This window comes from Salmo trutta, chromosome 4, assembly GCF_901001165.1.
Source record: "Salmo trutta chromosome 4, fSalTru1.1, whole genome shotgun sequence".
Taxonomy (NCBI): Eukaryota; Metazoa; Chordata; class Actinopteri; order Salmoniformes; family Salmonidae; genus Salmo; species Salmo trutta.
The window spans coordinates 57,481,597-57,504,436 of record NC_042960.1 but is presented as its reverse complement, the minus strand read 5'-3'; the positions used below and the strand labels follow the sequence as shown (position 1 = coordinate 57,504,436).

General features: G+C 44.1%; 2 protein-coding genes across 2 annotated transcripts in view; one reads left to right on the top strand and one right to left on the bottom strand.

Annotated features, from left to right (window-relative positions):
• The window catches only part of slc41a2a (solute carrier family 41 member 2a), a 14,398-nt gene extending 12,319 nt beyond the window's left edge, over positions 1-2,079 (bottom strand). The window contains exon 1 of the mRNA XM_029751458.1: positions 1,917-2,079. The gene's annotated coding sequence lies outside the window, so the exon portion shown is untranslated. The remainder of the gene's footprint in view (positions 1-1,916) is intronic.
• Positions 1,318-22,840, top strand: washc4 (WASH complex subunit 4). Its single transcript, XM_029751457.1, has 30 exons — positions 1,318-1,448; positions 2,102-2,241; positions 2,552-2,605; positions 2,878-2,943; positions 3,117-3,162; positions 3,244-3,311; positions 3,418-3,500; positions 3,777-3,923; positions 4,000-4,120; positions 4,518-4,641; positions 4,753-4,880; positions 6,423-6,583; positions 8,437-8,563; positions 8,663-8,788; positions 8,898-9,005; positions 9,174-9,320; positions 9,530-9,609; positions 9,791-9,896; positions 10,160-10,276; positions 13,078-13,246; positions 13,407-13,561; positions 14,275-14,349; positions 14,430-14,669; positions 14,882-15,057; positions 15,284-15,370; positions 15,478-15,625; positions 15,894-15,990; positions 16,574-16,770; positions 17,016-17,112; positions 21,067-22,840. The coding sequence occupies exons 1-30, from the start codon at positions 1,388-1,390 to the stop codon at positions 21,126-21,128; spliced, it is 3,513 nt and encodes a 1,170-aa protein (XP_029607317.1). The 5' UTR covers positions 1,318-1,387; the 3' UTR covers positions 21,129-22,840.

The window sequence follows — 22,840 nt, the reverse complement described above, 5'->3', positions numbered from 1 at the left end:
TTTGCTATTTATGGCCTGTAGGCCTCATTGACCTGAGCTCATACATCTCGTTTTTGAGGATACCAGAGCTGCGAGAAAAGCATCTTCACTGTCAGGTTCCTGGTCTCTCTCCTCCTCACCAGTGTCATGATCAAAGATATGATCAAGAGACTCACATACAGTATATCGTTTGGTCATTGTGCTGCCACAGAATGAATTGTGAGCAAGGCCTCAAAAAAGCTTAATTTACCAGAGCTGCGAGAAAAGTTCTATATAGTATTGAAACAATGTTGTGATTGTTTGTGAGAATGCCAACAGGTGTGGTTCCCGTGGGGGAAAGATTCTATTGGGGAAAGATTCCCGTGGGGGTTGCCATGGAAGCCAAGAAAGGGAGTGAGGTGTGTGTGTGTGCTCAAACACATGCACGTGTATATTTTATACACTAATTGTAGTCTCAACCATTTATTTCTAATGACCGGTCATTTTTGACCAGGAAAACCACAGGTGTACAAAAGTTAAATAAAACACCCCAAATTTTTATGAAAATCATCCAAATATATTTTGTGTGTTCAGATGCCCTGTGTGGACAAAGTCATGAAACCTTATGACAATCAGATTAAATGAACTACATTTTTCAGAGAGAAAACTTGTAAGTCGGTCCAAATCGACCAGAACACAACAGGAGGGTTAAATACATGTAAATAATTATTAGATTTGTTGGGGGGACTATCTGTTGTTCCATGTAGTGAATCTGTTATTCAATGTGTTTGTATGGGCTAATAGCAGTAAGGCCAAATTCAATGTTTCATCAAATAATTAAAACAAGTTCTAAATCAAATAGCTAAATGATCCTTGGTATGACCTTGTTAAAACAATTCCATATAGCTTAGTAGAACCCTGCCTTTTTGTGGTCACAGCCTTATTGTATATCATGGTGGAGTATGAACAAATGGGTTATAGAGCAAACAACAGAAATATCACAACATAGGTAGTAGTATGGCTTTTTTACTGGCTTGGCTTGGCTTCCCCAGTGATTTTACCCATCCACCGCTCTGGGGCTACAGATCTTTGGTAGGCCTAATATTCTCATACCATTGTGTTAAATAACCTACGGTATGATCATGACACAATAAAATAGGCTATATACATTTAGGGCAAAAAAAACATATTTCTCATTGTTGTATGGATATGTAATTGTCCATGATAAACAACAGTATATATCAATTTGAGTAGTATCCCCAACACACCTGTACCAAAGACAGTACAGGTTTAGAAACTCTGCGCCTGTACAGTATTTTGTAAAAACTACATTACCCATAAACACCCTGAAGTCATGGGGCAAATCATGGGATTCACGTTCACTTTCTCCAACGGTTACCGCTAACATCAGTGGAGCAATCGCACTGCGATGGCGGTGGAGGCGATTTCTCCTGACTGGGAATTCGATCGATTTGATGATGGGTCTACGAGTAAGTAGCTTTTAGTTAGCTTTTTAACTATCCGGTTAAAAAAAGTATGATTTGCTTGCCGGTGAAATTCTCATGGGCTTGAAGCCAGGCAAATTAGCTTGAGTGGCTAGCGATCTACGTTAGCAAGTTGTCTGGCCCAGCTTCGCTTTGCCTGAGCTGCAATGTTTTTGTTTCCTTACCAGACGCTAACGTTAAAGTGCCTGTCAAATGTCAGAAGTTAGCTAGCTAATTTATTATATTTTGCGATGGTTGGTTCAAACGTCTTGCTAATCCTAATGTTGTTGGTGCTCAATACTGGCCAGCAACAGGCCGTCATGGCTGTCATGTTGAATTCATTATCTAGGTAACCATTGCCTCTCAAAGCTAGATTTTCAGGAAAGATACAGTGCACGTTCGACCCATTAAAAAAGTAATATCGACCAATTCTGTTAGCCACGTAGCTAGCTAACTTAGACACATAACTCTCACCTCCGCATCAGCTAGCAATTCATTCATATGATTGGCAGTTGAGTTGACAGGAGGCTACAATACAGCCATCACAGTAGTGCTGTAACTTAAAAGCTAATGCATCCAAACGTGTATGCTCTTTCTTCCGGATTTACATTGCTGTGCTGCTGATCATAAGATTATGTCTTGTCTGTTTGTCCCTCCAGAGATCCATACGGAGGTGCAGCAGAAGAACTATGGGAAGTTTCTGGAGGAGTACACCTCTCAGCTGAAAGGCATTGAGGACGCTCTCGACGACTCCATAGGAGACGTGTGGGACTTCACCCTGGACCCCATAGCCCTGAAGGTATCTCTCCCTCTCTCATCCTGACATTCACTCAGGTTAACTTTCCAGAGACATTGTCCTGCTGGAACTGAATCTGGGCCAGTTTTCCAGTGCTCGTGTTTTGGTCAGTGTCATGACTTTGGGATCATGTTGACTTAGAATGAAGTGACCTTCAGTGATGGTGATCTCCATAATAGAATGAATAGAACAGACAGCTCTATCGATAAATCATAGAGCATGGATTTTGATTGGACTGTCCATTCTCCATTATTCTCCATTATTCTATGGGGACATGAAACAAAACTATTTTTTGATCCTCTTCCTCTTTCAGCTTCTCCCTTATGAACAGTCCTCATTGTTGGAACTGATTAAAACTGACAACAAGGTAAATGAAGCCAAGATAAACTTTCCTCAGACATTTGAATTATGAAACTGTAATAATAGTTAATTAAGCCAGAAATATATTTGTTTCATGTATGTTATTATGTTAGGGAAGTATTGTAAATCCCTAGCAGCACGATGCTATGAATTTGCTGGCTGTGATCCAAGAGATCATAATGAAGTCTTGCAATTTTACTAAGAAGGGAACGGGTCTAAGATTGCAAGTCAAATGTACAAGTGTGCAGTTGATATTCCTTCGGTCTTTGCTCTCCACAGGTTCTGAACAAAGTCATTACAGTGTATGCAGCCCTCTGCAGTGAGGTTAAAAAGCTGAAGTATGAGGTAAGCTTGATGTTTCTTCATTGATAAAAGGTATTGTTCAATTTTAATTGCACACTGTGTGTGTTGTTTGCACATGCAAATATTTCAGGAAGTCTGCTTGGCAGCGAGTCATTGCAACAGTTTTTGATGAATACAACTTACTGTATTGTATATGCCTTTGTCTCCCTCTGTAGGGGGAAATCAAGTTTTACAACGGCTTGCTGTACTATGGTGAAGGAGGTAATCATCTGTGATTTATGTAGCTTTATTGAATTATTGTTATTTTTTGTCAATCTAACTGTGTGTGTGTGTGTGTTCCAGTGTCAGACAGCTGTGTGGTTGAAGGAGAGTCACAGGTTCAGATGGGACGGTTCATCTCCTTCTTTCAGGTCAGTAGTGAGTAAAACTGAGGAATTTCCCAGGGGAGATTTATTGTAGTTCTAGGAATGTCCCTCCCTTTATCTCTCAATTTCTCCTCCTCATTCTCCGCTGTAGGAGCTGTCCTGTTTTGTGTCGCGGTGCTTTGAGGTGGTGGTCAACGTTGTGCATCAGCTGGCGGCACTCTACAACAGCAACAAGTAAGACATGGACTCATCTCGGCACCCAGAACCAAATCTCATGTGTGCGCTGGCCAACCACTAGACATGGACAAGCACACATGTACCCCCATGCAGACACTCACCCATGCAGACACATACACACTAACCCATGCAGACGCGCACACACATGCACCCCCATGCAGATACACACTCACCCATGCAGACGCACACACATGCACCCCCATGCAGATACACACTCACCCATGCAGACACACATTTACTGGAGCTTTGTTTTTACTGTTATTCATCTTTCAGGGGAGTCACAAAAATCATTGAGTCGTCCGGAGTTCATTTTCAGACAGTGTATGAGCACCTGGGGGAGCTGTTGGTGGTTCTGCTCACTCTGGATGAGATCATGGAGAATCACGGCACCCTGAAAGACCACTGGAAGATGTACAAGAGGTACAAACACACAGATGCATGATGATATACAGAAAGATAAAGGAGAGATATTTATTTAGTCTGTCTTCCTTCCTAGGTTACTGAAGTCAGTGCATCATAACCCTGGGAAGTTTGCCATCCCAGAGGAGAAGCTGAAGCCGTTTGAGAAGCTGCTTTTGAAGCTAGAGGGGCAGCTGCTGGACGGCATGATATTCCAGGTGGGTACGCCCTTCAGTGGTTTCATGTTAGCGACATCACTTCCTGGTGAAGGTGACTTGGGTCTCATTCAATATGCTGCATGTACATCTTACCTCGACTAACCTGTGCCCCCTGCACATTGACTTTGTACCGGTACCCCCTGTATATAGCCTCGCTACTGTTATTTTACTGCTCTTTTTACTTAATACCTATTTTTCTTAACTGCATTGTTGGTTAAGGGCTTGTAAGGAAGCGTTTCACTGTAAGGTCTACACTGGTTGTATTCGGAGCAAGTGCCAAATAAAAATAGATTTTAAATATGCATGAAGGTTTCAGATGTTGTTTCCAAACACCTTGCTAAAAGGGGGTACTACTACTACTCCTGAACTCACCCATCTGTCTGTGTGTGTTGGCCAGGCGTGTGTGGAGCAGAGGTTTGACGACCCAGGAGAGGGAGTGTCAGTCTCTAAAAACAGTGCCTTCGCTGAAGAGTTTGCCCTCAACATCCGCACCATATTCACCAACGTGGAGTCAAAGATCGGTCAGTCTCTTTGGTCCAACACATTTCAGCGTTGTTTACTGGACAAAAAATGAAGCTTGAAATCTGATGTGTATATTTAGTTCGTTTGTGTGTCTGGGGTCTGTTTTTTAGGCGAGCCCTCAGAGATAGACCAGAGGGATAAGTATGCTGGGGTCTGTGGACTTTACGTTCTTCACTTTCACATCTTCAGAACTGTCGACAAGAAGCTCTACAAAGCCCTGCTAGACATCTGCAAAAAGGTGTGTGTTTGACTTCAGGTTCTGTAGTTGTATTTGTGTGTGAACATACATTGAACAAAAATGTAAACGCAACATAGACATATTAGCAACCCATCATAGTAGTTGCTATTAGATTCCCCCTCGTTCTATACTGAACTAAAATATAAATGCAACATGTAAAGTGTTGGTTCCATGTTTCATGAGTTGAAGTAAAAGATCCTAGAAATGTTCCATTTGCACAAAAAGCTTATTTCTCTCAAATTATTCTGCACAAATTTGTTTACATCCCTGTTGGTGACGATTTCTCTTTTGCCAAGATAATCCATCCACCTGACCGGTGTGGCATATCAAGAAGCTGATTAAACAGTCTGATCATTACACAGGTGCACCTTGTGCTGAGGACAATAAAAAGCCAATCTAACATTTGACATTTTGACACAGATGTCTCAAGTTTTGAGGGAGTGTAATTGGTATGCTGACTGCAGGAATGTTGCGGCAGGTAGCGTAGTGGTTAGAGCGTTGGGCCAGTAACCGAAAGGTTGCTGGATCGAATCCCCGAGCTGACAAGGTAAAAACTAATCTGTCGTTCTGCCCCTGAACAAGGCAGTTAACCCACTGTTCCCTGGTAGGCCGTCATTGTAAATAATAATTTGTTGTTAACTGACTTGCCTACTTAAATAACGGTTACATTTACATTACATTCACAACTGCAGACCATGTAAAACTACGCCAGCCCAGGACCTCCACATCCGGCTTCTTCACCTGCGGGTTGGTCTGTGACGAGCCACCCGGACAGCTGATGAAACTGTGAGTTTGTACATTCGAAGAATTTCTGCACAAACTGTCAGAAACCGTCTCAGGAAAGCTCATCTGCATGCTCGTCGTCCTCACCAGGGTCTTGACCTGACTGCAGTTTGGCGTCGTAACCTTCAGTGGGCAAATGCTCACCTTTGATGGCCACAGGCACACTGGAGAAGTGTGCTCTTCACAGATGGCAGACGGCGTGTACGGTGTCGTGTGGGCGATCAGTTTCCTGATGTCAACGTTGTGAACAGAGTGCCCCATGGAGTCGGTGGGGTTATGGTATGGGCAGGCATAAGCTACGGACAACGAACACAATTGCATTTTATCTAGGGCCATTTGAATGCATAGATATACCGTGTCGAAATCCTGAGGCCCATTGTCGTGCCAGTCATACGCCGCCATCGCCTCATGTTTCATCATGATAATGCACAGCCCCATGTCGCAAGGATCTGTACACAATTCCTGGAAGCTGAAAATGTCCCAGTTCTTCCATGGACTGCATACTCACCAGCCATGTTACCCATTGACCATGTTTGGGATGCTCTGGATCGACATGTACGACAGAGTGTTCCAGTTCCTGCCAATATCCAGCAACTTCGCACAGCCATTGAAGAGGAGTGGGACAACGTTCCACAGGCCACAATCAACAGCCTGATCAACTCTCTCCTTTCTCGTCTCCCCCCTCTCCCTTCTCCTCTCCCCCTCTCGCCTTTCTCTTCTCCCCTGTCTCCATCCCCCTCCCTTCTCCTCTCCCCCCAGGTGCCTGCAGTGACTCTGACGTCTAACATCATCTGGTTCCCTGACACCTTCCTCATGGCCAAGGTCCCGGCTGCAGCCAAGCTTATGGACAAGAAGAGTGTTCAGAGCATTAGAGCACAGAGAGACGCATATCTGCAGCAGAGAGCACAAACTCTCACCAAGTAGGTCCATCAGTCAATCCATCACATTTACAAGATTTGTTTTGCTTTAACCCCTGGATTACAGTTGAGCATGAGGGGAGTCATAAGTCTGTTTCCTGGGTCCTGTAAGTTAACATATACAGTACCAGTCAAAAGTTTGAACACACCTACTCATTCCAGGGTTGTTCTTTATTTTGACTAATTTCTACATTGTAGAATAATAGTGAAGACATCAAAACTATGAAATAACACATATGGAATCATGTAGTAACCACAAAAAGTGTTAAACAAATGTAAATATTTTACATTTGAGGTTCTTCAAAGAAGCCACCCTTTGCCTTGATGACAACTTTGCACACTCTTGGCATTCTCTCAACCAGCTTCATGAGGTCGTCACCTAGAATGCTTTTCAATTAACTGGTGTGCCTTGTTAAAAGTGGAATTTCTTTCCTTCTTAACGCGTTTGAGCCAATCCGTTGTTTTGTGACAATGTGGTGGGGGTATATAGAAGATAGCCCTATTTGGTAAAATATCAAGTCCATATTATGGCAAGAACTGCTCAAATAAGCAAAGAGAAATGACAGTCCATCATTACTTTAAGACATGAAGGTCAGTCAATCCGGAAAATTTCAAGAACTTGAAAGTTTCTTCAAGTGCAGTCGCAAAAACCATCAAGCGCTATGATGAAACTGGCTCTCACGAGGACCGCCACAGGAAAGGAAGACCCAGAGTTACCTGTGCTTGAGTTACCTTCTTTCTTGAACTGCACTGTTGGTTAAGGGCTTGTAAGTAATCATTTCACGGTAAGGTGTACACTTGTTGTATTCGGTGCACGTGACAAATAAAGTTTGATTTGCTGCAGAGGATAAGTTCATTAGAGTTACCAGCCTCAGAAATCGGCAATTAACTGCATCTCAGATTGCAGCCCAAATAAATGCTTCACAGAGTTCAAGTAACAGACACATCTTAACATCAACTGTTCAGAGGAGACCGCGTGAATCAGGGCTTCATGGTCGAATTGCTGCAAAGAAACCACTACTAAAGGACACCAATAATAAGAGACTTGCTTGGGCCAAGAAACATGAGCAATGGACATGAGATTGCAGGAAATCTGTCCTTTGGTCTGATGAGTCCAAATTTGAGATTTTTGGTTCCAAACGCTGTGTCTTTGTGAGACGCAGAGTAGGTGAACGGATGATCTCTGCGTGTGTGGTTCCCACCGTGAAGCATGGAGGAGGAGGTGTGATGGTCTTGGGGTGCTTTGCTGGTGACACTGTCTGTGATTTATTTAGAGTTGAAGGCACACTTAACCAGCATGGCTACCACAGCATTCTGCAGCGATACGCCATCCCATCTGGTTTGGGCTTAGTGGGACTATCATTTGTTTTTCCACGGGACAATAACCCAACACACACCTCCAGACTGTGTAAGGGCTATTTGAACAAGAAGGAGAGTGATTGAGTGCTGCATCAGATGACCTGGCCTCCACAATCACCCGACCTCAACCCAATTGGGATGAGTTAGACCGCAGAGTGAAGGAAAACCAGCCAACAAGTGCTCAGCATATGTGGGAACTACTTCAAGACTGTTGGAACAGCATGAAGCTGGTTGAGAGAATGCCAAGAGTGTGCAAAGCTGTTATCAAGGCAAAGGGTGGCTTCTTTGAAGAATCTAAAATATGAAGAAAAAAATGTGTTGTTGAACACCTTTTTATTTTTTATTTTTTTGGTTACTTCATAATTCCATATGTTATTTCATAGTTTTGATGTTTTCACTTTTATTCTACAATGTAGAAATTGAAAAATAAAGAAAAACCCTTGAATGAGTTACTTGTAACTGGTAATTAACATGTATGATTTCTCTCTCCCTGTCAGGGATGTTCAGTCTTACTATGTGTTTGTGACGTCCTGGATGATGAAAATGGAGGCCATCTCGTCGAAGGAGCAGCGCAACGACAAGCTGTCAGAGGACCTCAGTAGCAGGTGTAACGTCTTTGTGCAGGTGTGGACTGATGTTATTAACTAACCTTTCAGAAACTGCTCAAACAGTACCAGGGGGATGTTTTTATGTCATATATTATTTTCCATGTCTCCCCTGCAGGGTATCCTGTATGCCTACAGTATCGGCACCATCATCAAGACTACCATGAACCTGTACATGTCCATGCAGAGACCCATGACCAAGGCCTCCGTCAAAGCCCTCTGCAGACTGGTCGAGCTGCTCAAGGTGTGTGTGCTAATTTGTTGTGTTATGATAAATAATTGTAGATAAAACATTGTGAATGTATCAAACACAACAGTTTAATGAGGTGTGATGTCACTTCCTCCCTGGTCAGGCAGTGGAGCACACGTTCCACAGGCGGTCCATGGTGGTGGCCGACTCTGTCTCCCACATAACCCAGCACCTGCAGTCCCAGGCCCTCAACTCCATTGGCACCGCTAAGGTAAACACTACTCTCATCTCAATTAAGTATCTTTTTTGTGTACGGAAATTCAATTTACACCCAGGGGATTACAGAAATGCAACATTTATACACCTCATATTCACATCTAACAAAGAAACACATTTCTATAATTTTTCCCATCAGTTTGAATATGTTTCTCTTCTGTAGAAAAGGGTGATCTCTGACAAGAAGTACAGCGAGCAGCGTCTGGATGTGCTGTCATCTCTGGTGATGGCAGAGAACGCTCTCAATGGGCCCAGCACTAAAGAGCGCCGCCTAGTGGTCTCCCTGGCCCTCAGTGTGGGAACACAGATGGTATGACCATTATTCAAGTTTCTTCTGACTAGGGTTGCAAAATTCTGGTAATTTTCTTCAAATTTCCAGGTTTTCCAAAAATCCCAGTTGGAATATTCCTAGAATCAGGAGGGAATAAGCAGAAAATCCAGGAATCCTCCAACTGGGAGTCCATGAAAATGTTTACGTGAGGTTATGTTGTGATGGTAACTTCCTCCAAATTCTTCCAGAAAACCTTCAAAGACGAGGAGCTGCTCCCGCTGCAGTTGGTGCTAAAGAAGCTGGACCTGATCAGTGAGCTCAAGGAGAGGTGAGGGAAACGCACTGCCCGGTAAAGCCTAGGCATTAGCTATAGGACCTAACACAAGTCTTCAGTTCTATTTAAGCAAACTAAAAACCCAGGAAAAACACCTGAAACCTACATTTTTTGATAAACGTAAGTATATGAATGTGATGTACCAGTATCTAATATATCACTGTTCTCTGATCAGGGTGAAGGTCCAGTGTGACTGTAGTTTCCTGTACTGGCACAGAGCTGTATTTCCCATCTACCTGGATGATGTGTATGACCACGCTGTAGATGCTGCACGGATACACGTAAGTACTGAACACACCTCTATTCTCTCAGCTTCAAGCGATATCCTTACTCTCACTTTCATAACATACTATCCATAAACATTATCAACTGCCAGCACTTCTCTACCAATATGTAGCTCGCTGTTCTGCTTCTCATTGGTTCCTGTTGTCGCTTTTGTTGCATTGATTGGTCCGCTTGGCTGTCCCTTATCCTGGTCGTTGGATATGTTTCGCCGGTCCTGCGGTCACTCCTACCCGTGGCTGTTTACGATTGGCTCGTGCAGTACATGTTCAGCGCCCTTAGGGACAGCGTGCCCACCATGCTTCACGCCAAACACATGGAGTCATGTGACCAGCTACTGGAGAGCTACGACACAGAGATCATGGAGGTGTTTAATGAGGTGAGGAGGGAAGAGGGAGGGAGAAGCAGCTGAGAGGAGAGGTGAGATGGAGTGGCTTAGGGTAGGTTTAAAAAAAAAAATATATATATATATATATATATACACACACACACTTTTTTTCTTGCCACTGTGTATGTGAACCCTTTGGGATTACCTGGATTTCTGCATAAACTGGTCATAAAATGTGATCTTATCTTCATCTAAGTCACAACAATAGAAAAACTCAGTCTGCTTAAACTAATAACACACAAACAATTATACATTTTCATGTCTTTATTGAACACACCGTGTAAACATTCATTGTGTAGGGTGGGAAAAGTATGTGAACCCTTGGATTTAATAACTGGTTGACCCTCCTTTGGCAGCAATAACCTCATCCAAATGTTTTCTGTAGTTGCGGATCAGACCTGCACAACGGTCAGGAGGAATTTTGGACCATTCCTCTTTACAAAACTGTTTCAGTTCAGCAATATTCTTGGGATATCTGGTGTGAACCGCTCTCGAGGTCATGCCACAGCATCTCAATCGGGTTGCTTCAATTCACCGACAGATAGATAGCCTTACATTCTCCTGCAAAATGTCTTGATAAACTTAAAAAATTCATTTTTCCGTCAATGATAGCAAGCTGTCCAGGCCCTGAGGCAGCAAAGCAGCTCCAAACCATGATGCTCCCTCCACCATACTTTACAGTTGGGATGAGGTTTTGATGTTGGTGTGCTGTGCCTTTTTTTGTACATCAGTGGCTTCTTCTGTGGTGTCCTCCCATGAACACAATTCTTGTTTAGTGTTTTACGTATCGTAGACTCGCCAACAGAGATGTTTCCATCTTCCAGAGATTTCTGTAAGTCTTTAGCTGACACTAGCATTCGTCTTTACCTCATTGAGCATTCTGCGTTGTGCTCTTGCTGTCATCTTTGCAGGATGGCCACTCCTAGGGAGAGTAGCAACAGTGTTGAACTTTCTCAATTTATAGACAATTTGTCTTACCATGGACTGATGAACATCAAGGCTTTTAGAGAAACTTTTGTAACCCTTTCCAGCTTTTTGCAAGTCAACAATTCTTAATCTTAGGTCTTCTGAGGTCTCTTTTTGTTCAAGGCATGGTTCACATCAGACAATGTTTCTTGTGAATAGCAAACTCAAATTTCGCAAGTGTTTTTTATAGGGCAGGGCAGCTCTAGCCAACATCTCCAATCTCGTCTCATTGATTGGACTCCAGGTTAGCTGACTACTGACACCAATTCCTTTTGGAGAAGTCATTAGCCTAGGTGTCTTTCCAACCTGCACTGTGAATGTTTAAATGATGTATTCAATATAGACAAAAATACAATAATTTGTGTGTTATTAGTTTAAGCACACTGTGTTTGCCTATTTTTGTGACTTAGATGAAGATCAGATCAAATTTTATGGCCAATTTATGCAGAAATCCAGGTAATTCCAAAGGGTTCACATACTTTTTCTTGCCACTGTATATATATGAATTAATTAATTATACAGTACCAGTCAAAAGTTTGGACACACCTACTCATTCCTGTTTCTTTCTTTCTTTTTACTATTTTCTACATTGTAGAACAATAGTGAAGATATCAACTATGAAATAACACATGAATCATGTAGAAACCCAAAGTGTTAAACAAATCAAAATATAGTTTATATTTGAGATTCTTCAAAGTAGCCACCCTTTGCCTTGATGACAGCTTTGCACACTTGGCATTCTCTCAACCAGCTTCATGAGGTAGTCACCTGGAATGCTTTTCCAACAGTATTGAAGGAGTTCCCAAATATGCTGGGCACTTGTTGGCTGCTTTTCCTTCACTCTGCGGTCCAACTCATCCCAAACCATCTCAATTGGGTTGAGGTCGGGTGATTGTGGAGCACTCAGTCACTCTCTTTGGTCAAATAGCCCTTACACAGCCTGGAGGTGTGTTTTGGGTTATTATCCTGCTGAAAACAAATGATAGTCCCACTAAGCGAAAACCAGATGGGATGGCGTATTGCTGCAGAATGCTGTGGTAGCCATGCTGGTTAAGTGTGCCTTGAATTCTAAATAAATCACAGACAGTGTCACCAGCAAAGCACCCCCACACCATCACACCTCCTCCATGCTTCACGGTGGGAGCCACACATGCGGAGATCATCCATTCACCTACTCTGCATCTCACAAAGACACAGCGTTTGGAACCAAAAATCTCAAATTTGGACTCATCAGACCAAAGGACAGATTTCCACTGGTCTAATGTCCATTGCTTGTGTTTCTTGGCCCAAGCAAGTCTCTCCTTCTTATAGTAGTTTAGTAGTGCTTTCTTTGCAGAAATTCGACCATGAAGGCCTGATTCACAGTCTCTGAACAGTTGATGTTCAGATGTGTCTGTTACTTGAACTCTGTGAAGCATTTATTTGGGCTGCAATCTGAGGTGCAGTGAACTCTAATGAACTTATCCTCTGCAGCAGAGGTAACTCTGAGTCTTCCTTTCCTGTTGCGGCCCTCATGAGAGCCAGTTTCATCATAGTTGCTTGATGGTGGAAAGCTTTCATCAAGGCAAAGGGTGGCTTCTTTGAAGAATCTCAAATATAAACTATATTTTGATTTAACACTTTTTTTTTTTTTACTACATGATTCCATATGTGGTATTTCATAGTTTTGATGTGTTCACTATTATTCTACAATGTAGAAAATAGTAAAAATAAAGAAAAACCCTTAAATGAGTAGGTGTGTCCAAACCTTTGACTAGTCCTGTATATGTGTTCCCTGTATAAATCTCACCCTCCAACTCCCTCTCTTCATCCCCGTCTCCTCTCAGCATCTGTTGGACAAGCTGTGTAAAGAGATAGAGAAGGACCTGCGTCTGTCTGTCCACACACACCTGAAGCTGGACGACAGGAACCCCTTCAAGGTGGGCATGAAGGACTTGGCCCACTTCTTCTACCTCAAACCCATCCGCTTCTTCAACCGCTTCATACACATTAAAGGTAGCTACGCACTGCACTGGATGGGCCCCTGGGATACAGCACTGTGGTGTGTGCGTGCTTTTGCAAGTCCTTTACCAAGATGTGTGTTCAGTCTATTCTATGCATATTTGTGTGTCTTTGTCTCAGAGTATGTCTCACCGTGTGTGTGTCGTCCTCACAGCTTACGTGACTCACTACCTGGATAAGACGTTCTATAACCTAACCACAGTGGCTCTGCATGACTGGGCCACCTACAGCGAGATGAGGAACCTGGCAACACAGCGCTACGGACTCATGATGACAGAGGCACATCTACCCAGCCAGACCCTAGAACAGGTGTGTGTGTGTGTGTGTGTCAGTCATTTGATGAAGTCTGCTGAGGCCAGGATTCAATCCGAGTGGCTATGCACGTTTTAAACGCAATGTTCCCGCATTCGCCGGTGACTGTATTCATGGTAAAAGCTACCTAGGCTATGTCGGCTCAATCGGAAAGGACTTTTTAAATGGTGTTAGGTTCTAATTCTCAGAGTAAAACACTCAACGGACATAATGAAAGCTTAACCAAGTTTAATTCTTCCCAGAGGGTCAATACAGCTGCATTCAGACAAAACATGTTTCCACCAACACAAGTATATTACTCCAATTTAGGCACTTCAAGTGTATTACTCCAATTTAGGCACTTCTCCAATCCTTACATCTTTTATGGTTCGACAGGAAGACAAAGTGATAGGGTAATAAACCATTGTTTGTCCCTTAAGGGGATCTGACCTGACCTCAACCCCCTTGATGCCTTATCCAAAGATCTCCAGCCGTATCCCCTATAGCAATCCTGTGACTTCCTCCCGTCCACCCAACACATTCCAAAGCCATCTGGCTCCTACAGATAACCATTAACTTCTGATGTAAAAACCAGTCTCTTTCACTCGTCAGATACTATACTGCTGAGTGTAACTATGTTCTAAGTTTAACCCAGAATCTAACAATGGCGAATAGTCGACACAGCGGTATTTGATTGAATCCTGGCCTAAGTGTCCTTTTGCTCTGGCCAGGGACTGGACGTGTTGGAGATCATGAGGAACATCCATGTGTTTGTATCCCGCTATCTCTACAACCTCAACAACCAGGTAAGATCTGTCTCTGTCTCTCTCTCCTACCTGTTCTGTGTGGTGAGACAGACCGGTGAGACAGTCTGTCTGTCCCTCAGATCTTCATTGAGAAGACGAGCAACAACAAGCACCTAAACACCATTAACATCCGCCACATCGCCAATTCCATCCGCACCCACGGCACAGGCATCATGAACACCACGGTCAACTTCACCTACCAGTTCCTGAGGAAGAAGTTCTACATCTTCAGTCAGTTCATGTACGACGAGCACATAAAGTCCAGACTCATCAAAGACATCCGCTTCTTCAGGGAGACCAAAGACCAGTCAGACCAGAAGGTAACGGGGCTCACTTCACCTCTTCAGCTGTGTGGAAAAACCTGTTGTGAAGTCATACATTCATGACCAGTCTTTCCCTTTAGCTTATAGGGAATAGAAGAACTAGTCACAAAAGGCTCCGGTTTTAAAAACAAACAGGAGTGTTGCTCCTGGACTGACATTTCCTCTGACTATATTGCCATATCTGTATGTCTGTGTTATGTTTGATCTAGTACCCGTTTGAGAGGGCAGAGAAGTTTAACCGTGGCATCAGGAAGCTTGGCATCACCCCAGACGGACAGAGTTACCTGGACCAGTTTAGACAACTCATTAGCCAGATTGGTAATGCCATGGGCTACGTGCGCATGATCCGCTCTGGAGGACTCCACTGTTGCAGCAGCGCCATCAGGTACCAGACACAGGGCATTGATAGTATGTTATAACACTTTAAGATATGGAATGTTCTACACTGTTTCTCCCAGGTTTGTTCCAAGCTTGGAGATTTAGTGCTGTAAGTAAGGGTTATGGGTAATGTAGTTTTTGGAGATGTAGTACTGTAAAGTGTGTTGTGGGTAACCTAGTTCTATAGGAAATGGTGAACCATAAACCCACTTGTATTATTGTGTGTTTCCCAGGTTTGTCCCTGACCTGGAGGATATAGTGAACTTTGAGGAGCTGGTGAAGGAGGAGGGCCTTTCAGAGGAGACCCAGAAAGCTGCCAGGTATTGCCTGATGATGTATTTTAATTCACACAGCTTTAACCAAAACAATTGCTTTCTGTGGGCTAAATAAAGTATTCTTATCTCTTCTGAATGTGTCTTCCTCTCAGCCTGCTGGACTCTGTGCTGGGGGATCTGACCAGTAACTCTGCCGAGGGGACAGAGTACTTCAAGATGCTGGTGGGAGTGTTCGCCCCCGAGTTCCGCAGCATCAAGAACATGCACCTGAGAAACTTCTACATGATCGTACCTCCTCTGGTGTGTCCTTTCACTCATCTCTCTATTCATCTCTTTCACACACTCATGTCTGAGCACTTCATCTCTGTCTTTCAGGCATTCACCCATCTCTGTGAGCAGTCTGTCCATCCTTCTCTCTTAGTTTGTCAACTCCTCTCCTTTGGAATGTATCCTTCTCTCCTTTTATGTGTATCTGTTATCTCTCGTTCTCTCTCCCTGTCCATCTAACTTTCTGTTCTGAAGCAGCAGATACCTTCTCTTATACAACCTTTCCTTTGCTCTCCTTCAGACGGTGAATTTTGTGGAGCACTCCATCGGCTGTAAGGAGAAACTCAACAAGAAGAACAAAGGAGGGGCAGCCTTCACAGACGATGGCTTTGCCATGGGTGAGTCAGTGTGGTATGATCTTTCACAGATCACTGTATGTAGTAGGATAGGATAAAACTTTCACATTGGTTGTTGATGATTTTCACTGATCGTTATCTCACTCTCACCTCGTCTCTCCCTTTCTCTTCTCCCCTCTTCTCCTCTGCTCTTTCTCCTTCCTCCCTCATACCCTCCTCCACCCTCTCCCTATTACCCCTCCCCATCCCCCATCTCCTCCCCATCCCCCATCTCCTTCCTACCCCTCCCTCTCCTTCCTACCCCTCCCTCTCCCCTCTTCTCCTCTGCTCTTTCTCCTTCCTCCCTCATACCCTCCTCCACCCTCTCCTACTACCCCTCCCTCTCCTCCCCATCCCCCCATCTCCTTCCTACCCCTCCCTCTCCTTCCTACCCCTCCCTCTCCCCTCTTCTGCTCTTTCTCCTTCCTCCCTCATACCCTCCTCCACCCTCTCCTACTACCCCTCCCTCTCCTCCCCATCCCCCCATCTCCTCCCCATCTCCTTTCTCCCTCCTACCGCTCCCTCTCCTTCCTACACCTCCCTCTCCCTCCTACCCCTCCTTCTCCTCTCCATTCTTCTGCCCCAGGTGTGGCCTACATCCTTAAGCTGCTGGACCAGTACTTGGAGTTTGACTCCCTCCACTGGTTCCAGGCGGTCAGGGAGAAGTACATGAAGGAGATGAGTGCTGTGGTGAAGGAGCAGAATGTCCAGGCCACCAGTCAGGATGAGAAGCTCCTGCAGACAATGAACCTCACCCAGAAGAGACTGGACATCTACCTGCAGGTACATGGCTGACCACTGACCTCCGATCTAGGATTAGATTATTCAACGTCAAGTCCTAGCCTTGACCATCATGAGGGTTTGACAATATCTGATCCTGGCCCAGTGATTATGGGGGAATGGGTATCCTACCTACTACTGCAAAAGGAGAGGAGGGGAATATGAGCTTGGCAGCTTTGTGTGTAGACACTGAAATAATCAATCCAACCAATCAATCAGTAATGCCCCCTCTCTGTTGTCTCCTTTAGGAGTTTGAACTGCTTCACTTCTCCTTGAGCAGCGCTCGGATCTTCTTCAGAGCTGACAAGACGGCCGCCGAGGAGACTCAGGAGAGGAAGGACAGAGGTCAGGGGTCATGAGGGTGGGCAGGTAGTCTTGCCGAGGGCAGCAGGTAGCCTAGCAGTTAGTGTTGGGCCAGTAACCAAAAGTTTGATTGTTCACGTAGTCGGCTCTGGGATTCAAACTATCGTTTGATCTGCCCTTGAGCAAGGCATTTAACCCTAATTGGCGCAGGAGGGTAGGGCTGCAGTGTTATCAGCTCTTAACCAACTATGCTATTTTGTTTTATATTTTTGCATTGTTCGTAACTTGTTTTGTACATAATGTTGCTGCTACAGTCTCTTATGACCGAAAAGAGCTTCTGGACATCAGAACTGAGATTGCTCACCTCAAACTGGACGAGTGTTCTTCAATGAGTCGGGCGGGAGGGATATACTACTACAGACACCCTATCAGACCCAGATCCCCGGGATTCGCTGGAGAAGGAAACTGAGATTTCGTGGAATAAGATTAGGGTGCCTTGTGAGGATCAGGCAACGAGAGGCTAATCTGCCCTTGCCTTCCGTCCTGCTAGATAATGTTCAATCGCTGGAAAATAAATGGGATGAGCTGAAAGCACGTAAATCCTATCAATGGGACATTAAAAACTGCAATATCTTATGTTTCACTGAGTCGTGGCTGAACGACGACATTAAGAACATACAGCTGGCGGGTTATACACTCCATCGGCAGGACAGAACAGCAGCCTCTGGTAAGACATGGGGCAGGGGCCTATGCATATATGTGAACAACAGCTGGTGCACGATATCTAAGGAAGTCTCAAGGTGTTGCTCGCCTGAGGTAGTGTATCTCATGATAAGCTGTAAACCACACTATCTACCGAGAGAGTTTTCATCTGTATTTTTCGTACCTGTCTACATACCACCACAGTCTGATGCTGGCACTAAAACCGCGGTCAATGAGTTGTATACCGCCATATGCAAACAGTAAAGTGCTAATCCAGAGGCGGCGCTACTAGTGGCCGGGGACTTTAATGCAGGGAAACTTAAATCAGTTTTAGCTCATTTCTATTAGCATGTTAAATGTGCAACCAGAGGGGGGGGGGAATCTAGACCACCTTTACTCCATACACAGACGTGTACAAAGCTCTCTCTCGCCATCCATTTGGCAAATCTGACCATAATTCTATCCTCCTGATTCCTCCTTACAAGCAAAAATTAAAGCAGGAAGCAGCAGTGACTCGGTCTATAAAAAAGGTGTCAGATGAAGCAGATGCTAAACTACAGTACTGCATTGCTGGCATAGACTGGAATATGTTCCAGGATTCTTCCGATGGCATTGAGGAGTACACCACTTCAGTCACTGGCTTCATCAATAAGTGCATTGAGGACGTCGTCTCCACAGTGACTGTACGTACATACCCCAATCAGAAGCCATGGATTACAGGCAACATACACACTGAGCTAAAGGGTAGAGCTGCCGCTTTCAAAGAGCGGGACTCTAACCCGGAAGCTTATAAGAAATCCTGCTATGCCCTCCGACGAACCATCAAACAAGCAAAGTTTCAATACAGGACTAAGATCGAATCCTACTACACCGGCACCGACGCTCGTCGGATGTGGCAGGGCTTGCAAACTTACAGACTACAAAGGGAAGGACAGCCGAGAGCTGCCCAGTGACACGAGCCTACTAGACGAGCTAAATTACGTCTATGCTCGCTTCGAGGCAAGTAACACTGAAACATGCATGAAAGCATTAGCTGTTCCGACAACTGTGTGATCACGCTCTCCACAGCCGATGTAAGACCTTCAAACAGGTTAACATTCACAAGGCCGCAGGGCCAGACGGATTACCAGGACGTGTACTCTGAGCATGCGCTGACCAACTGGCAAGTGTCTTACTGACATTTTCAACCTCTCCCTGTCTGAGTCTGTAATACGAACGTTTCAAGCAGACCACCATAGTCCCTGTGCCCAAGAACACTAAGGTAACCTGCCTAAATGACTACCGATCCGTAGCACTCATGTCTGTAGCCATGAAGTGCTTTGAAAGGCTGGTCATGGCTCACAACACCATTATCCCAGAAACCCTAGACCCACTCCAATTTGCATACTGCGCCAACAGATCCACAGATGATGCAATCTCTATTGCGTTCCACACTGCCCTTTCACACCTGGACAAAATAAATGCTCATGAGAGAATGCTATTAATTGACTACAGCTCAGCGTTCAACACCATAGTGCCCTCAAATCTGATCACTAAGCTAAGGACCCTGGGACTAAACACCTCCCTCTGCAATCCTCCCTCTGGATCCTGAACTTCCTGACGGGCCGCCCCCAGGTGGTAAGGGTAGGTAACAACACATCCGCCACACTGATCCTCAACACGGGGGCCCCTCAGGGGTGTGTGCTCAGCCCCCTCCTGTACTTCCTGTTCACTCATGACTGCACGACTCCAACACCATCATTAAGTTTGCCGATGACACAACAGTGGTAGGCCTGATCACTGACAACGATGAGACAGCCTATAGGGCAAAGGTCAGAGACCTAACCATGCGGTGCAAGGACAACAACCTCTCCCTCAATGTGATCAAGACAAAGGAGATCATTGTGGACTACAGGAAAAGGAGGACCGAGCATGCCCCCATTCTCATCGACAGGGCTGTAGTGGAGCAGGTTGAGAGCTTCAAGTTCCTTGGCGTCCACATCACCAACAAACTACCACGGTCCAAGCACACCAAGACAGCCGTGAAGAGGGCACGACAAAACCTATTCCCCCTCAGGAGACTGAAAAGATTTGGCATGTGTCCACAGATCCTCAAAAGGTTTTACAGCTGTACCATACCACTGCCTGGTATGGCAACTGCTTAGCCTCCGGCCGCAAGGCACTACTGAGGGTAGTGCGTACGGCCCAGTACATCACCAGGGCCAAGCTTACTGTTATCCAGGACCTCTATACCAGGTGGTGTCAGAGGAAGGCCCTAAACATTGTCAAAGACTCCAGCCACCCTAGTCATAGACTGTTCTCTCTGCTACCGCACGGCAAGCGGTACCGGAGTGCCAAGTCTAGGTCCAAGAGGCTCCTAAACAGCTTCTTTCCCCAAGCCATAAGTTTCATGAACAGCTAATCAAATGGCTACCCAGACTATTTGCATTCCCCCCCCCCCCCCCCTCCCCGGAACGCTGCTGCTACTCGCTGTTATTGTAGTCACTAATAACTACCTACATGTACATATTACCTCGACACCGTTGCCCCCACACATTGGCATTGACTCTGTACCGGTACCCTCTGTATATAGCCCCGCTATTGTTATTTACTGCTGCTCTTTAATTATTTGTTATTCTTATCTCTTTTTTTTTTTAACTGCATTTTTGGTTAGGGCTTGTAAGTAAGCGTTTCACTGTAAGGTGAAACGCCTGTTGTATTCGGCGCATGTGACGAATACAATTTTATTTGATTTAATTGCTCCAGGGTCGCTGTCAATAATGGTTGATCCCTAGCCATGACCCAACTCTCCAAGGGTGTCTCGGGGGAGTGGGATATGCAAAAAACTAATTTCAATTTCACACCACACACTTGTACATGTGAAACAGAACAAATATAAGCAACTCCCCCCGGTGACCCCTCCTCAATCTGGTTTCCATGGAAACCAGTGTTTTTATTTAATTTTCTATTTTACCTTTATTTAAACAGGGAGTCGCCATTGAGATCAGGGTCTCTTTCACAAGGCAGCACATACAATTCATGAGATAAAATTTTATCAATATCAAATCAGTACAAAAACAATCAAGGAAAACAGCCAAATTTCTCAGAAGATTGTTCCCCAATCAATAATTTATATTTTGTGGAGGAGAGATGTGGAAATAGATTTTCTATTCATGTAATGATGGTTGTGTTTTGCATAGTGGCTTTATAAAGAGAGTACCAATGCAATTTACAGGGAGATCAGCTGACGTTATGCCATCAGCTAATGGTGAATAATGTTATGTAAAAATGACCGTCTTTATTTCTGTCTTTCAGAAGCGGCTGCCAAAGCTGTGCCCACATGTACAGATGGCTCTGAACTTCTAAGGGACTGCTAAGGGACACATGAGTTCATTAGGTCAGAGTTCAAATATCAGTTCTGGGACTAATCTGGATGACAGGGGTACGCCACTGGATGGAGAGGAGAAGGTGGGGAATAGCGGGCAGAAGACTACTGTCATGTCCTGTGATACAAGAGGGAAAGTAGAAGACTGGAGTGTGTTCTTAGAGACATGGAAGCCCCCCTTAGCAGAAAACAGGACAATGATGTAGAAAAATCCATTCTTTGCCCCTGAACTGCTGGTTCTTTTAAGCTCTGGATTGGTCCTGGGAGGCTCTGGTGAGAGAGGCAGAGAGGGTTCTAGTAATGATTTGCTTCATGTGATTCTGGTCCCATGTCTGCGAAGCATCTCATGATTATGCCCCCATGGAGGTGTCACATCGTTAATAAAATATAATCTCTTTCTCAAATGCTCAAACACTCGCTCTTTCTCTCTTTTGTTGGTCTCTTTCTCTGTATGTATGGATTAGCTACTTTGTGGAGTTAACTGGACTGCTTATCATTTATTTTGGGGGAATGAGTAGTTCATGACAGGCAAAATGTTATTTCTTTTCTGTGGCTACGTTTAATTGGTTATAATAAATAATGAGAGAGAGAGGTGTCTCTTCAGACTGTTTAATCAGCCTGAATAGACTAGATGTCCAATGGCACAACAGGCCAGAGATTATTTTGATATGATAAAATCAGCAGCTCTGTAATTAATGACTCCGATATCAGGGAGATGATGATGTAATCAATAACATTGATGGATTTGTATCTGTGTGTACATGCTACTTTCCACTTTTTGTCCTTAGACATAATGCTGAATCTCACGTCTAAATCCTAACATGTCTGCTTCCTCTTCTGCAGTGCTGACATCGTAGCCTTTGTCCGTATAATGTTGAGCATCACAATGAATGAACACACAGGATGTTCTTGCAGAAGAGAAGAGTGATTTGTTGTGGTAGCTGTGTTCTCTCTAATGTCTCCATAGAATAATATGACGTTGTGTGTGCATCACATTTGACTTCATGAATGTTTTCAAAGACAGACATGACTTGGTAGACATTTTATGTTTATATGAAATTCTATTGGATTTCACTCCTTGCCATTGTGATTTTCTTTAAGTTCAGGCCAGGGTGCCTTTTTGATTGTTCAATGATGACTTATATTGTGTATGTTTCCATAAAATACTGGTTGAGAAGATACTTCATAACTACAATGAAGAGTAGAAAAAATACCAACACCCTTTACTATTTGGTTACAGTCCATTTAGAGCTTTTCTCAATGTCATTTTATGATGCAAAGCACTTAATCTTTTATGTTCAAATCAATATTTTCCTTTAAACACAAAGGGTTCCTGTATCATAAAGATCTATGCTTCATTGTTGCATGCTGTCATGTTAGTAAAGGACTTGTTTTATTGTCTACCAATGGTATGGCTAATATGGTTTTGATGTGTGCTTGATAGCCCTGTCTGCTGAGTATTTCATCGGTTAAAGCAGGGTCTTTGAACATGCCAAGTCATGATGTCATAGGGTCCTGTGTTTTGGGCAATCATGTCACATGACCTGGATATTAACATTTTACTTAAAGCTTTTTTTCAAACTGTCCCCTTTTCTTTTTATGTCAATTGGTCCAGCACCATCCTCAGACCGTTGTTTTCATTTTTGGTGTAATTCTCATTTCTGTAAAAGGCTTCAAATAAAGGTTCAAATCTTGGTCATGTTA